We start from the raw sequence: 15,562 nt of genomic DNA, 5'->3' as shown, positions 1-15,562 counted from the left end.
TCGTCCTTTAGGAGAGATGTTGACCTGTCAGAAGCAGGAAGTTGGTGCATGTTTCCTGTGAATCAAAGTTGAAGATCACCCTCTGTATAAAAATGTGTTTTATTGTCACTTGGATGTTTGAGCTTTGCTTTGCCGAATGATGTATGTGCAGAGTTTGACAACAGAAGATCACATTCATCTGCTGAAGGGGGAAAGCTTCTCTGTGCTCACCTTAAAAGACAAAACACTTTAACACGTTAGATCAGCTCATTGTCTGTCTGTGGTTCAAAACTCATCAGTCACTTTGTTGAGTCAAGGATACCAATGGCACTTGGGATGAGGGACTTCTTAAATACATTTTTGGTTGCCTTTCCTTTGGTTGGACTCTATAGTGCCTCCCGGAGCTGAAGAGCTCCAACTGGCTAAAGAGAGGGTGGGAGCTATCTGCCAAGATGGCTAAGATACTGTAGATCGCTTTCTTCCTTGTCCTTCCTGTAAAGAGCTGGGTCAAGGGCTTCTGTGGCTTGCCAACTATTTAACTTGCTATTGTCACAATCCTAGAGAGTTTATTCTTGGATGTAGAGGTAAGGTGAGCATACCAGACAGGAAGATGAAAAGGTAGAACACTCTTAACAATCGTTGGGTACATCAATTCTTTAGTCTTGGCCACATTAATCTCTAATTTGCTGATGCGACACCATGTTTGAAGGGCTGTAGTGTGGGCCAGGTGGGCAACTACACCTGATGGATCTGTTTGCTATTAAAGACCAACTAAGACCATTTCATCAGCATATTTAAACAATCTGAGATATTTCTCACTGATCATAAATTCATTAGTAAACAAAGAACCTGTTCTCACAGTGAGCTCCAGCTCTAGTTGCTCTAGAGCTCTATATGGAGGCCAGTGTGGTCCAAAATGCAATTCAAACATGTATGATGTGGAAACTTAAAACCGTCATGCACATACACAGAAAACTGACTTTTCTGTGAAGCAGACATCTTGTGTCCAGCACTTTAACTTCTGAAATCTGCATATTCATTGTCTGGATTTTTCAAAAAGGAAAAACAAGTAGATGCATGAAGTGGATAATAATAAAAGAAATATTTGAGAACGTGGTAAGTGCCCTGGAACTCAAGATCGCCAAGTTCAGTGTATGGCAGCTGTTTTGTTGTAATTTTGTTTTGGGAATACGTTGAGTATACACTACTAAAGCAAAGTATCTCCTGACATAATAACAGCCTTAAGGTGGGTCCTGCTTCAGTACCTGGGACTGCATTCACAAACATTCTGAGAGTACTCCCAGAGAGCTCCGAACTTAGCCTAACCATTTTAGTGAGGAGTCCTAGCTCAGGAGTGATTTAGGAAAGTTCTCAGAGCGACTCTGAGCAAGGACGTGCAGAAACTTTTACCTTACTGCGGAGGTGTGGTTGACCCCATCGCTAGGTATGATGCATTCTTTCAACAGATGTGATTGGTTGTCAGAGACACACCCCCTTTGTGAGCCTGCAAGGTGTGGACACCCAGTGGAAATCAAATGAACTGCTGAATGTGAAAGTGTTGTCATTGTTGGTGCGATCACTCTTCTGATGATAGATTAAAACAGACCCAAGTCATCACTGTTGCATTTTTTCCAGTGTTCCAAATATCTTAGTGTTGTGATCATTTTGTTTCTGGCGTCATAGCTTTATTGCACCGGGCAGGAAATGTGTGTGTATCCCTAATGAGATCGACCACAAATATTTTTCCTGCATGATCTAATCTGTGGCATTTCATTTCCCCACTGTCATTCATTGTTTGGAGAATATTTCTCCTATCTCTGTGTGTTTCCACCATTTTCTCCTCTGCTTAAGAAACTCCCAAGCCTCTTAAAAGCCCTCCTCTCTGCTCCTAACAGTTTTTCACCTTTAGGGCTAAGATGCTTTATGAATAACTTCTATCTTTACCAGGACCTAGTCTTAACTTTAAGGAGAAATTCTTAGAAGATGTCATTATTCTAAGGATTTTCTTTCGTCAATTTTGTCAATAGGAGCACCTCTTTATCAATGCGGCCCCTGATTTTGAGGCTGTCTTGAGAAGAGGGTCCCACCTGCATTTGATTACCATATTACTCACCTGATAAGTGTCACCCAAGAAATGTAGTTTCTGTAACTTTGGTGACAAACAATATTAGAGCAGAACTAAGCCAGTAAGGGGTCAAGATGTGTCACTTCTGGGCTCTGCAGGGCAAAATCTGCCCTAAATTCCTTGTGATTCAGACAAATTGGCTAAGTTAGGACATTCCATCTCTGGCCAGAGACAACATTTAAGGGACCAACACCATTTTTTAAAAATGAAAACAGTCACTTTTGCACCTCGGAAAAAGGCCAAGATAGGTCACGGTGGTAACAGGTTGCAGTTTGTAGGGAAAATAAACACTTCCCTAAGTGTTTAAAAGATGTTTGCGTCATTAGTATCAGTCATACACAATTTAGCAATGTTGTGCCTTGAAATTTATTTCTGATCTTCATGTGATATGATCAAAAGCTCCAGAGCAGCTGCTAAATGCAAAAAAAAGCAGTGTTTTCAATGACTCAAGGCACACAAAAAACATGTAGCTATAACCTTTAATATCATCTGAATGGAAATAACTCCCCCTTCATCCATGACTTGGCTTAGGACCCACTGTAACTGATGTAGGCATAATGATGGCATAAATATTGTTACACCTCAGATGCCAGATGAAATTACAGGAATGCTTAACTTCAAATGACCATTTGTATAACAGTTACTCACCCTGTGTTGTGTTGAATTTGTGAAGAAAACTTTGCTTTTCTTACATGTCTCCATGGCGAAGCAAGAGTCCAAAAACAGACAACATCCCTGATGAATTTAAGTCATTGGGGTCTGTATTTAACAACAGGAAAACAATATCAAAAACATACAATTCAGGTAAGGTAGTACAGTCCAAGTCTCATTTATCCAGTTGTATGCTCAGCACTTCCCAAACACATGCATTTTTGCTAAAATCTTAGTATTTAGAACTAAACAGAAAGGGAAAGTCTATGCTCTCCTCAAAGCCAGACTCCACTGACAAAAACAATAATTTTACCTTGCTAAGCTTATTAGCTGCTGATCTACTGCTGTCTCAATCAGTTAGGTTTTTGGTGTTATTGTGTGACCTTGGCGAGTGCAAACTAACCCTTTAAAACATCAAAGTCACACAACTACAAACAAAATTACTGATTGAGGCAGTGGTAGACCAGCAGCTCCTCTTGTTCAGTAAGGTAAAATTACTGTTTTTGTCAGTGGAGTCTGGCTTTCATGAGAGTGTAGATACATTAAGTCTCACTTTCAGCTCAGTTCCCTGCTGGAAAGGGTTCCCTTTTTTAGGGAAATACTGAGCATATGACTGGATAACTGACACTTGGATTATGCTACATGAATTGTGTGAGTTTTTAAATAGATGTTCTGATATATTTTTGCTGTTGATAAACGTACTACCAATATTAAAAATGACTCAGCAGAGTATGCAACCATTACAGATAAACATGCCCATACAAGTGTCTCAAATATATTTTAGGAAAGGCCTCTTTTACCAACAAAAAAAGTGCAGGATTTCCTATGATATATTTATGCAAAGAGGATAAACTTTTTTACAGTTAAACTTCCCTTGATGAGGCTCCATCAGAGGGCAGTGTTGCTCCTTCCAAACACAGCCTGTGGTGTGTGACAGAGCTGCATGTAGACTTAAATAGCCTACAGTTCTCACCTAGTTCTAGTATTTGACCCACATTGGATAAAACTACACAGCATATTTATAACCGTCTCCTTTACAACTTTCCCTGCCCCATTTATCTTAAAATCTGATGTTAGGCTCGGCCTCTCTGCCTCCACTCCCCAACATACCTATTGTATCCAGTGTGTAGACCAAGTGTGTAGTGTGTGTAATGTGCGGTGTGTAGACAAAGGGCTGTCACTCTTGCTGCTGGAGTGGACATGAACAATACCTCAAACCCCTTGGGCCACATTACACCGCAGAGACTCTCATAAAGGGACGGGAGAGGGAGCGCAGACAGCTCCTGACTAATGGAGGGAGAAATCAAAGGGAAATGCGGGAACTCGTGCCCACTGCCTGATGTCATATTTAAAAAATATAAAAGGCATATTTTGGTAATGCGCAAAGCAGAGGCAGTGTGTCAAAGCACTGAGGAAGCCTTCAAATGTTCAGTGTGACCATAAATTATGTATATTCTCATGTGGCTAATTGAAATGACAAAAAGGGCAAGTGTGCTGCTTTACAGACGCTGCTGATGTGAAGCATCAGAACATATAATGGCAGTTTGCTTTTCATAATGTCGCTTGGTAATCGTAATCAAATCATCAAAACTACTTCCTTTTAAAATAGAAATTCGTAGACTTGTCATGAAAAATTCGGACTTTGACTCTGGGCTGCTGGTTGTAGGACAATCTTGCACATCTAACATCACCCAAAATGTTTTACAGAATATTTTAAAATGTATATTTGGCCCACTCTCACGGCCACTGTTGTCCACAGTGATAAGTGGTTGTTATATACGTATATACGCTCACATTACTGTCTCATTTGTATGTATGTGCATGTGAGTCCCAAGAGAGGGAGCAGACGGGTGGCTGTAATGTGGTTGTTTTGGTTTTTCTGGAGAAACACCTGCCCCATCCAGAGGGAGAGAAACCTCTAACCTGAGGCTGAGGAACAGCCTGTGTGGTAGCTTCCCTTAAAGGTCCAGTGTGTAGGAATTAGGCAGATATACTGGCAGAAATTGAATGTAATAACTATAGATATCTACATAGGGAGCAGGTCCTTGTCCAGAGTCCACCATGTTGCATTGTCATGTTTTTACAGTGGCCCAGAAAGGACAATCCATTTGCATTTTCAAATCAACCCAAGTAGTTAGCAGCCCTTCTGTGACAAGTAGCATGGGGAAAACACTGATTTTTTTTAAAAGTGAAACTGCTTTATTCAGTGTTTTTACAAGTTTAAATCGCTGGGTGTGTTTGTTTTGGAGAGGAAGGGACCTCTACAACTAAATTAGCTCATGGTTAACACCTCCTGAATGTCTGGATCTTAAGTTATAAGAGAGGTAAACACACATAAGCAGGTGCTGGGCTAGCATTTTGTGTTTTTACTGGTATACACATCTGTTTGTTGTGGAGAGGAGTAGACATTTTGGCTGATGGTAAAAACCTCTTGAAAGATGAACACTGAAGGAATTCTAAAGCCTGATTTATGGTCCTGCGGCGTACCTACGTCGTTGCTGTGACGCCGTCGTGAACCCTTCGAACTTCTCCATCACTCCATTTTGTCGCGGTGCAATTCACCGCCAGAGCGGTAGGAAGCTGCGTTCCTTTCCTGAATGGTTATCGTCGTCTCTAGTTGATTCTTTGTTTAGCTTCCGGCTTTTCCAGTCACAGAGAAATGAACGCGGAGCACGGACAGACGGCTCCGTCCGTATCGGTCCATATCCGTATCCGTATCCGTATCCGTATTGAACGTTGAGCATAAATGGGCCTTAATACTGCAACATCTACATCGCAACAGAAGATGTTTAAAGATGGCGGGGATGGCGAAATCTGGAAATACGGAACCGGAAATGCGTTGCTACCAAGCAAACCAATCACTGCCCTCTCGGTCTGTGCTGGGTCTGCGTCGCCTCAACGTGTAGTTACATTTTTGTGGAGGTGCACGTCAGGCTACGCCGGGGGCTACGGCGAGCTTTCTGCGTAGCCACGTACCCTACGACGTAGCGACGTCATTGATTTAACGCAGGACCATAAATCAGGCTTAACTTGGAGAGTCTCAGCCAGTTGCAATGTGCAATCCTCACCACTAGATGTCACTAAATCCACCTAAATCTTACAAACTGCTCCTTTAATGGTGTTATTTGAAATAAAAAGGGGAAACAAAAAAACTTTTAGAGGACGTAAAATAAAACTGATAAAGCCAACAAATCAGATCAGACACATACTGTACGATAACTGAGATCAAAGCAGCACCTAACAGGTTCCTTAAAAATTTCTTAGCTGTCACAGTTTATTTTCAACATACGGAATTCAAATGCTACTTAAGCTGTGACTGAATTGCACCACTGAAAGCACAAAAAAAGTCCAATAGATTCCTTTTTGTGTAATTGAAATAAATATATTTACAAATTGGTGCAAACAGGAAGTCACACTGAGAGACAAGGCAGCAAATTAACGGTCAAGCACTGCAATGTTTTAGTAGTTTGGCGACACAAATACATACGTCTTTTCATCTTTTAGATGACAGTGTGTCTGTAGTCCTGCAACTGTTTCCCATGATAAAAAAAATCAGTGTGACATCACTGTAATTGGTATGTATACAGTAGTCGGCAATGTGATATTAGTTTAATAGAACCTTATAATCTTATTATTTGAGCATTCCTCAGATCTCCTGGTATCAGTATCCAGTATCGTTCCTCCAAACATCCTGCCTCAGTCCTCCCGTTGGTCCTAAACATCCAGCACATGGTTGAGGTAGGAGATGTAACAAATCGCCAGTCGCAGTATCTCAATCTTGGACAGCTTCTTGTCTGGTGGAAGTGTTGGGAGCAGTTTTCTCAGCTCTGCAAAGGCCATGTTGAAGGCTACCACACGGACACGCTCTCTGGTGGCGTGGGCTGATCGATATTTAGCTGTGGCGCGCCTCCTCCTCCTCTTCTCCTCTCTGCTGAGGTTGGGCACGTGCAAGGAGCGCGCCTTGCCCTCTCCATCCTTAGGTTCAGCTGGCACAGACCCACACTGCACATTGAAAGTGTCCAGAAGGGTCTCTGTGTCTGTTTGTCCCCAGGGCAGGTCGGACTCAGGCTGGTCAGGACTGAGCATCATTCTTCTGACCTCAGACTGGAAAGATCCTGAAGAAAAAATAGTAGAAGTCAATAAAATACTTCCAGAGATGCGTGGAAATTATACAGTTTTAGCTTTATGACTAATGTGGACAAATACAATACCACTATTAGGCAAGGCAATTTTATTTCATGCACAATGTGCTCTGCATCAGTGCATTTATTTAAGGCAGATGTGTACAGTGCAATTTTGAGGTATTTACTTGATTATTTTGATTTTCTGCTACTTTATACCTCTAATTCATAAACATTATATTTGTTCTTCTCCACTACATTTATTTGATAACTTTAGCTGCCACTAAACAGAAGTTATCAACACAAACGATAATCAAAAGCTAAATGACGCTGCTATTATATCAAAAAGACAAGCAAAATTCACAAATATTCTGTCATCTTAAAATGTGCCCTGATTATGATCCAACATCATATACTGAATATCATATACATCCTTAAATAAAGACATGTCTCCTTGTCACCACTGCTATTTCACCTTTTTTTTAAACGGCAATATAAACACATGCGATGTTGATAGTTTAAGAGTCTAGATGTGATGTTACATTCAGTGGAAATGAAATGGTATAAGTGTGTAAGGGCTATTTGTACCTTCAAATACCTCAATATACAGCACATATCCAAATCAGTGAAGCAGTTACATCCTCTTATTATATTCTTATAATATTGTATTTCTCTTATTATATTTTTGCACTTTTATTAAAGTAACATTTCAAAGGCATGGCTTAAGTATTGAGTATTTGAGTGAGTACTTTTACACTGTGTGTGGTATTACTAGTTTTAATGAATTAAAGTAAAAGTTCCGAGTTCTTCCTCCACTGATGGCATCTCACGTAGATGGAGGATCTCAAACTTTAACCACCTTTTAAACTCTGACAGTGGCTTACTTTTAACTTTTAATTTAGTCTGTGCTTGATTTACACTACCTGCAACATATATTATTTTATAAGACAGGAATTAATATGATGGGCTATTTCGAAAATATACAATTAAGCTGTTGAAATCCATTATGATAACAGTCTGCTTGTGCTCATTACATCTCTGGTTGCCACCTCTTTAATAACGAGATTTAGATTTAATGCAAAGATAAGGGACAAAGGACTCTGAAATATGAGGGGCTCGTGCTGCCCCCTGGTGGCGGATCTACACACTTGCTGCTGGCAGAAATCAGCGCTGTCCGAGGTGCTGAAACAATATTAAGACTACAACAACTAGTTCGACTTATAAAACCATTTATCAGTAGCTTTTGTCATCACAAAACAGCTGAAAATGCAATAAACAAGCGTTGGCTAGGTGAACATATTCTGCCAGGTGGAATCACTTCATCTGTGGAGATGGATGGAGATGTTTTTAGAATTTTACCTTTTTGTTTAAGGAAAATCTTTTATCTGCGCCGAGCTTCTTATTTAGCAGATGGAGTGCCTTCTTCAAACGAGCAGGAGCTTAAAGGGTAGGATTTATTTTCTGTTTTAATTTGTGTGTGTTTGAATTCCATTATGTTTCAAGTTTCGCATTTTACGCTTGCAAAACGCTAAGTCTATTTAAACAGCTTAACCCCCGAAACTGCGCCGCAGAGCAAAGACTGAGCAGAAATGCATAAGTAGCTAAACATGAAATTTAACTTACCTTGCACATTCAGAAAACAGAGACAACTGATTTAAGAGTGGCACATATTAAAGTCAGTGCAGGTACCTGTGCGTAAAGCTATCTCTCCATCAGCCTGTTTTTGTTTGGATTTAGTTCAAAATAAAAATAGATCAAAGTGCCTCAAAACAGGACATGGGGTTTGGTCTGACCTCTGGAGAAAGAGCTCTGCAGTCCCGCTCGTCTTCGTCCCTGTCCGTCATGGTGTCAGATGCGCATCACATCCTGCAGCAAGTGACGCTCTGGCTTGTTGCTCTGCCTGGTTCTCCAACCTCGCCTGGCTGTGCGCAAGATACAAGATAACACACCCCTATCTCCCCATAAAAGTGACGACACAGCGGGATAATGAGCGTTTGTTGTCTGAAACTCCACTCAGCTTTCACCTTAATTCCCAGCAAATGAAACGCACGTAGAGCTTTATGGGCTAGATGTGTTTGAAGTGAGGATGTTTCACTCTAAAGGTTACAACTCAGTGAACTTATTAGCAGCCTTAATGTCGATGAAGGTAAGTTGATTATAGTCGTGAAACTACTTCCAATGATGCCATACTTTCCTGGATCCTGTTAGTATAAGGTCAAGTGAGCACCTGTGTCTAAATGGAAAGAAAATGTGTCCTCAGCTCATTGCACTGTTTGTCTGAGGAAAGATTGGGTCATATCTGTGAAGACTGAGCTGCTGATGAGAGTTTTAAAAGCCCAGTGTGCCTGTAGCTGGGAATCTGTAAACCACAGTGCACAACATCCAGTTTGGTCATAAGCTGTTAATTTCACCATGAGCACATGCTTCGCCATTTGCAGCACTTTAATGGGCCCAGTGCTGATAGAGTTACAGGGGTGGGAAAATTAAGGCGAGAGTGTGTCAAAACCTCATTTATCCAAGCAGGGAAAAAGAGATGGGCACCAAGTTTAATAAGGGCTACTCAATCTAGTGCCTTTTATTGCAACACATGTGTGCTGTTTATGTACCACAGGAGAGCAAAGCCTGATATTGTGGTTCAGTTTGTATTTGTAGGCTGCTGGTGTTGGTGTGGTGTTCCTGTTCTGACATTTTGTTTTTGATCCGTTCATATCTCAGAGGGAAATGTCAGTGCTAATCATTACTAATGTAATGACTGTGAGTAAATCACCAAAGGGCCTCCACCTCTGTGCCGGCGGTGGAAAATGTTTCCTCAGACGCTGTTAGAAATGGCACCGTAAACTCTGCGTGGGGAGCATGTGTGGTTATTGAGAAGCCCGTGGTATATGGGTAAAATCATTATCATTCTCTGTGAGATGTGACCGCTTCTTGTTGTGTCGACTGGGAAAATGCCACGGTGGATGCGTTGCTCATCACAGGAGGAGAGATAGATCACAAGATGAGGATGATTTCTCAGAGATGTTGTTAGCGAACACTAGTATTTGCACAGCTTCTGAGAGAGGACAACTTATGGCAATCAACTTACAATGCAGGGTGGCTCACCAATAATTTTCTAATTGATTTAGACTGGGATTTTTTTATACTTTGAGTGTAGGGTGCCAGAGTCCATAAAAAGCATCAAAATAGGGCTTGTGTATTGTGAAGAAGTGACATCGAAGGATCCCCCGGACTCCCCCGACACAGGTCCAGGCTAAGCCCCCAGCAGGATAACACACCATGTCACAAATCTCAAGTCATCTCAAACTGGTTTCCGAGTTCACTGCAATCCAATGGCCTCCACAGTCACCAGATCTCAATCCAATAGAGCACCTTTGGGATGTGGTGGAACGGGAGATTCTCATCATGGATGTGCAGCCGACAAATCTGCGGCAACTGTGTGATGCTATCATGTCAATCTGGACCAAATTCTCTGAGGAATGTTTCCAGCACCTTGTTGAATCCATGGCACCAAGAATGTAGGCAGATCTGAAGGCAACAAGTAGTCCAACCTGGTGCTAGCAAGGTGTACCTAATATATGATGTTGGATCATAATCAGGGCACATTTTAAGATGACAGAATATCTGTTCATGCAGAATCTACAGTTTGTCATGCTCCTAGCTGTGAGGGAATTTTGTTGTGTTACAGCCTTTAGCCTCGGTCAGTAAAGGAAATGGATGATAGTTACGCTTAAGGTAACAGTCGGGTTAGCAGAAGGCCTAAAAGAGGCCTCGAGGTCAGGCTACTTGACCTTTGTTATAAACGCATACCATCTATTGTCTCCCAGTTGTGGAGGAGGGAGTACAGCCGCCCGGATAAGGGTAACTCGCTGGCTCCGTTGCCATAGCTCCCAAAGTAAAGGTGACGATAGATTGCCCTATGCTCCAGGCTCAACAGGCGAGAGTCTCTTTTTAGATGTGTGCATTTTGTTAGCGACAGTAAAGGTGATTTAGAGTGAGCCAGGCGAGTGTGCTTGTTATTTAAAGCTGTAACTGTAGAAAAACCTAATTTGGGACTGTAGAGTAATTTGCAAGGGATTACTGTTTGGGTTAAATGCAGGAACTGAGCAAGATCTCTTGACTGTGTTACACTCTGGGATTCTCCTCGACTGAGTCTTCATGAAATACTGTGTGTGATCCACTGACGTCTCCTGAGGCCTTCTTCATCTATTAAAGCATCAGCTCTGAAGTTTCTTCAACATCAGTAAGGTATAATTTCCGGGAAAATGAATGGATGTGATGATATGAGGCAATCTGTCATGAGTTATTTGAGCCGATACATTTGCCATAATCAATGATGATCAGTGTCTGTCTGTATTGCTGACAGGCCTTTCCTTTGACCTCAAACACTATAATGATCAAAGAGAAATATGAACCACTACCAGTATTAAGACGTCCTTTCTGTCCATCAAAACATTTAACTTTTTCTTTACATATAGTATAATCATATAAATTGTAAATGTATTACTATCTAACCATCGATAACACAGAGCTATGCAGCTGGGTGTTGCATGGACAGCTCCTGGTGCTGAAATGAAGTCCAGAGCCATTTGTTATTAATGAAAATAAGCGACAAAACCAAGAAAACTATATTCAGAGTAAACAACAGTAGAAGTCTTTAATTCACACACATTATTTCACCAAAAAAGATTTTTGTCTGATTAGTCCAAATCTTTTTCTTCCTCTGTCTTTGGGCTGACATTATTTTTTAGCAATGGAAATAAGACAGTCTTGGCTAACTTTATTAATTGTCCTTTACTAAACAGCAAAGAAAATACTGCAGCTATGCAGAATAAACAAGTAAATAAATAAATAAATAAAATTAAAATTAAAATTAAAATTATTTTTCTGGCCTTTTTGTCTTTAATTGACAGGACAGTGTGTGAAATGGGGAGACAGAGAGAGAATGGGGACTGACACGCAGCAAAGGGTCGCAGGCCAGACTCGAACCCCTCGACCGCTGCAGCGAGGCAATGCCTCTGTATGTGGGGCGCCAGCACTATCCACTACTAACTAAATTAAAAATTAAATTAAAAATTAAATTAAAATTTAAATTTAAATTTAAATTTAAATTTAATATGAATTAAAATCAAAATAATAAAAAGAAAATAAAAATTTAAATAAAAATAAAAACACATAAAAAAAATAAAAATCACGATTAAAAACTCAGGGTGAGACACACATATTAGTCAGTTTGTTCTCTGAAATTCCTGTTTCATTCATTATCTCAGTTTTGGGAGAAACCTCTTTTATCTAAAGGCTCCAGCTCTGACTGCGGCCTCGCTTCACAGTATCACAGTAGGTCTAATAAATAGATAATGTCTGATCTCTCTACATCTGTCGGAACCTTAACACAGGATAAGCTCTCACACCTGGCCAGGACTAATGATGCTCTGCTTGAAGGTTTTAACCCCCACCCAGACATTTTTAATGAACTACTTCATTTCCAAATGCATCAAGAATATAAACAAGATGAGTCCGTACTGCGGTCTTAAAACTGGACCTTCACTCAAAAAAAAAACAAAAAAACAACCACTTGATTTCAGACGAATTCCTTGTGAACATATTACAGGAGGACTGTCATGTTCTGTGCCCTTCTACACTTCATCTCGCCTCTCTTGTGTCCTCTCCTCCCCCTTTTCTACACCAATTCTCCTGGGTTTAACTCCTTGTCTGTCTCAGTCTGGACACACCATCTGTTTAAAGGCCAGAGCCACAGAGCTCACATTTTCATCTCCTCCTCCTCATCTGCTCATGCGTGCACGTGTGGAAATGAGCATGCATGTACGAAATCTAAATGTAAGCTAAATGTTTTTCAGTGTGTTTTCTAGTTCAAACTTCATGTCGAGACTCTGTGCAAGATCTGTTTTTTAGTGTTGAAAAGTTTGTGTTAATCTTGTGTGTTTATGTTTGGATACTATTACTGCAAGTTTCGCTCCAACTGTCTGTTCCTCCTCGTTTCCTCTATCACTTTTACCTTCTGTCGTGTTCATTTGCCAGTTTCTGTAACCCTCATGTGTAACCAACAAATCACACACTGTAAATTCAAATGAGCTGAAGTACTTTAATCTTAATTTGCTCCCTATTTTTCCTGTCCCCTCCCTCAGCTCTCCTCTCTGCCTGCTTACCATCTGCTGTCATATATTGTTTCTGCTGTTTTGGAATCGGATGACATCTAATCGATGAGCTTTGTCACCATGGCTACAGCGGTGAGGAGGAAGAGAGGATCGGATAAGGGGAGGAGAGGTGAGATATTACAGGAACTCTGCTGCATTTCTTCAGGCTTTTGGCACAACTTCCAAAAGTGCTTCATCTTTTCTAATTCATTATTAAAGAAAGATGAGACACACCAGAAAGTCAATAAAAAAAAGCATTCATAATAAATTACAGTCACATGAATAATGCATTTGTTGAGTTAAAGTTGAACAGAAGTTGACGTATTGGGTCAGGGCTCAAACAAGAAACAATATTTTCATTGTTAATTATTCTGGTGATTAAAGCTGGGGTAGGCTGTTTCCTGCTGTTTCCTGCTCTCTCTTATCAAACCATAAATGAGACAAGAATTAGCAAGCTAGCACACTCCGCAGTCCCTCCGCCTTACTTCCTGCTGCTGTAGACTACCAGGAGAAGAGCGGGCAGCAGCTCTGGAGGCGGACCTTCAATATGTGGCCGTCGCAACTCAAATCCATCCGGTACAAACCCCAGTGCTGGGCATCACAGTGCGCTGGCAGCAACAGAAAGGAAGCAGCAGAAAGTTTGTTGATCTGGCGGGGAGTCTGGGAAGTCCAGGATCAGACCTCTGGACACTGTGGTTTGCACTGGCTGACTTTGAGTTGCAAATTCAACCACCCTCAGTCATTGTCATTAATAAATTCTTGTTTGGTTACAGCTATTGACTGAAGCACAGTGCCTGTAAAGCCCTTTGAGATGACATACTGTGATTTTAAGCTCTAGCTTTGTACATAAACGCAAAAATAAAGCTGCAGTCGCAAACCCTTGGCTGCATTTAACAGAAGGCTAAACTATTAGCAACATTTACTCCACATCCCTGAAATACTTTGCTAATAGTTACATGTGTTTTGTTCACTGTCAGACTCTTTTAGACTCACTAATTAAAATGTCCATACAGGAGCAATCCATGGTGTAAAATGTGTGCAGGCTGCTAATTTGTCCTGTAGGGGTCACTGTATTGTCATGGGTGTCTGCCAATATAGATAGGAACCATTCAATGAGGGACAGGTGTTGCTAGACGGGGGAGCACACATAGTTTTTGACCTCATAGCTGGGCCATGTTAAGTCAGGTGTATGGTGCTCAATGTAATGGTGAAAATTTGTACGTTTGAATAGTTCATGAGCACAGATTCGTGAACATTTGCAAGGTTTTCTTTGAAGACTATAGTGGTGATAAATAAATTATGCATCAAGGAAGAAGAAGAAGTGAACTCTTTGTCTCACCTGATGAGCAGTGGTCAGCGAACGCATCAATAAGTAAGTAGCCTGGCTATGCAGCCCCTCAGTGGCTTTAAGTTTAGGCTTAGCCGCTATCTTCCTTCCTTCCATCTTCCTTTTTTGGGTTGCTTTGCAGGGTAGGCAGGTGTTGCCAGTGCTGAAATAGCAACTTTTTCTGCAGGATTTTCAGCCATTGAGTCAGGCTTTTACTAAAGGATGAGCAGGCACATTTGCTATTGTCAGGCAGCCAATTGTAACGCCCACTCTCTGAAATGACCTGTGGGTGGCCAAAGTCTCCTGTCACAGGCTAGATTTTCTAAAGCCTGCAAATCTAGACTGAGTGTCAGACTGAAGCTCCCAGAACCTTAAGTCTGACATCGCCTCCACTGAAGGCGATTTACAAGGGGGAGGGAATTTGATTTTTCCCTAACCAATCAGTAGAGATCAACAACTCAACCAGAATCTGACGTCATTAGTATCCATGCCTTGGGGGTGCCGAAAACAAGCAAGCATTGCCCGTTTAAAATGTCTCCGTCATTGTGCACGCCCAGCTGCATCGCCATTAAATCCACTTTAGCAGCTTCCTTGATTTGGTCCTCCATTAACGCGAGTAGTGGCGAAATACCTCGATAGCATTGTTAATGTGGTCTGTAGGATCTGTAGCGGTCGCTGTTGTTGCTATCCTCACCAGTTACCCACCAGCGTACAGCTTAACATCAGTGCGGCGCTGATTGGCTAATCGCTAGACCCGCCCCCACCCCCGGCGTTCATTGGTCCGTCCATCGTTTGGACGAGATAAATTGCAAATTCATTCTAGTATGCCAGACCAGAGATGCAAGCCTACTCAGTTGAGTGAGCGGGGTCTATGGTCTGGAACCAGGCTACTGAAAACCAGCACAGTCTCACACTGAAGTTGTCGAAATCCTGCACTTGGTCATTGACTTTCAGCATCAGAAACTGACAAAAAAATCTGTCCTTTCACATCGGCATGCTATGAGGCCATTTGCCATTATTATTTAACGGTGCCCGGTAGCACCCAACCACGCATGAGTGTGCAAAATGTAACCACATGCGTTTGTTTTTGAAGGAAAAAATATATATATTGCGGTGTCGTGCTAACATAGTGCGTTTATTTTGAAAGAGACTGTATGAACACGGTACACTTCCTGTGAAAATGGAAGTGTATTTTGACAACAGACAATGC

General features: G+C 41.3%; 1 protein-coding gene across 1 annotated transcript; it reads right to left on the bottom strand.

Annotated features, from left to right (window-relative positions):
* Positions 1–6,201: 6,201 nt before the first annotated feature.
* On the bottom strand, positions 6,202–8,876 carry LOC125899709 (helix-loop-helix protein 2-like). The gene is made up of 2 exons (XM_049594186.1): positions 8,670–8,876; positions 6,202–6,870 (listed from the first exon to the last, which is right to left on the bottom strand). The coding sequence occupies exon 2, from the start codon at positions 6,842–6,844 to the stop codon at positions 6,470–6,472; it is 375 nt and encodes a 124-aa protein (XP_049450143.1). The 5' UTR covers positions 6,845–6,870; positions 8,670–8,876; the 3' UTR covers positions 6,202–6,469.
* Between the last annotated feature and the right edge of the window lie 6,686 nt (positions 8,877–15,562).

Source organism: Epinephelus fuscoguttatus, linkage group LG13, assembly GCF_011397635.1.
Source record: "Epinephelus fuscoguttatus linkage group LG13, E.fuscoguttatus.final_Chr_v1".
Taxonomy (NCBI): domain Eukaryota; kingdom Metazoa; phylum Chordata; class Actinopteri; order Perciformes; family Serranidae; genus Epinephelus; species Epinephelus fuscoguttatus.
This window is presented reverse-complemented; position numbering and strand designations above follow the sequence as displayed.

What these genes read in the sequence shown, in the direction of transcription:
- LOC125899709 (XM_049594186.1), bottom strand. Translation starts at nt 6,844, where the DNA reads ATGATGCTCAGTCCTGACCAGCCTGAGTCCGACCTGCCCTGGGGACAA.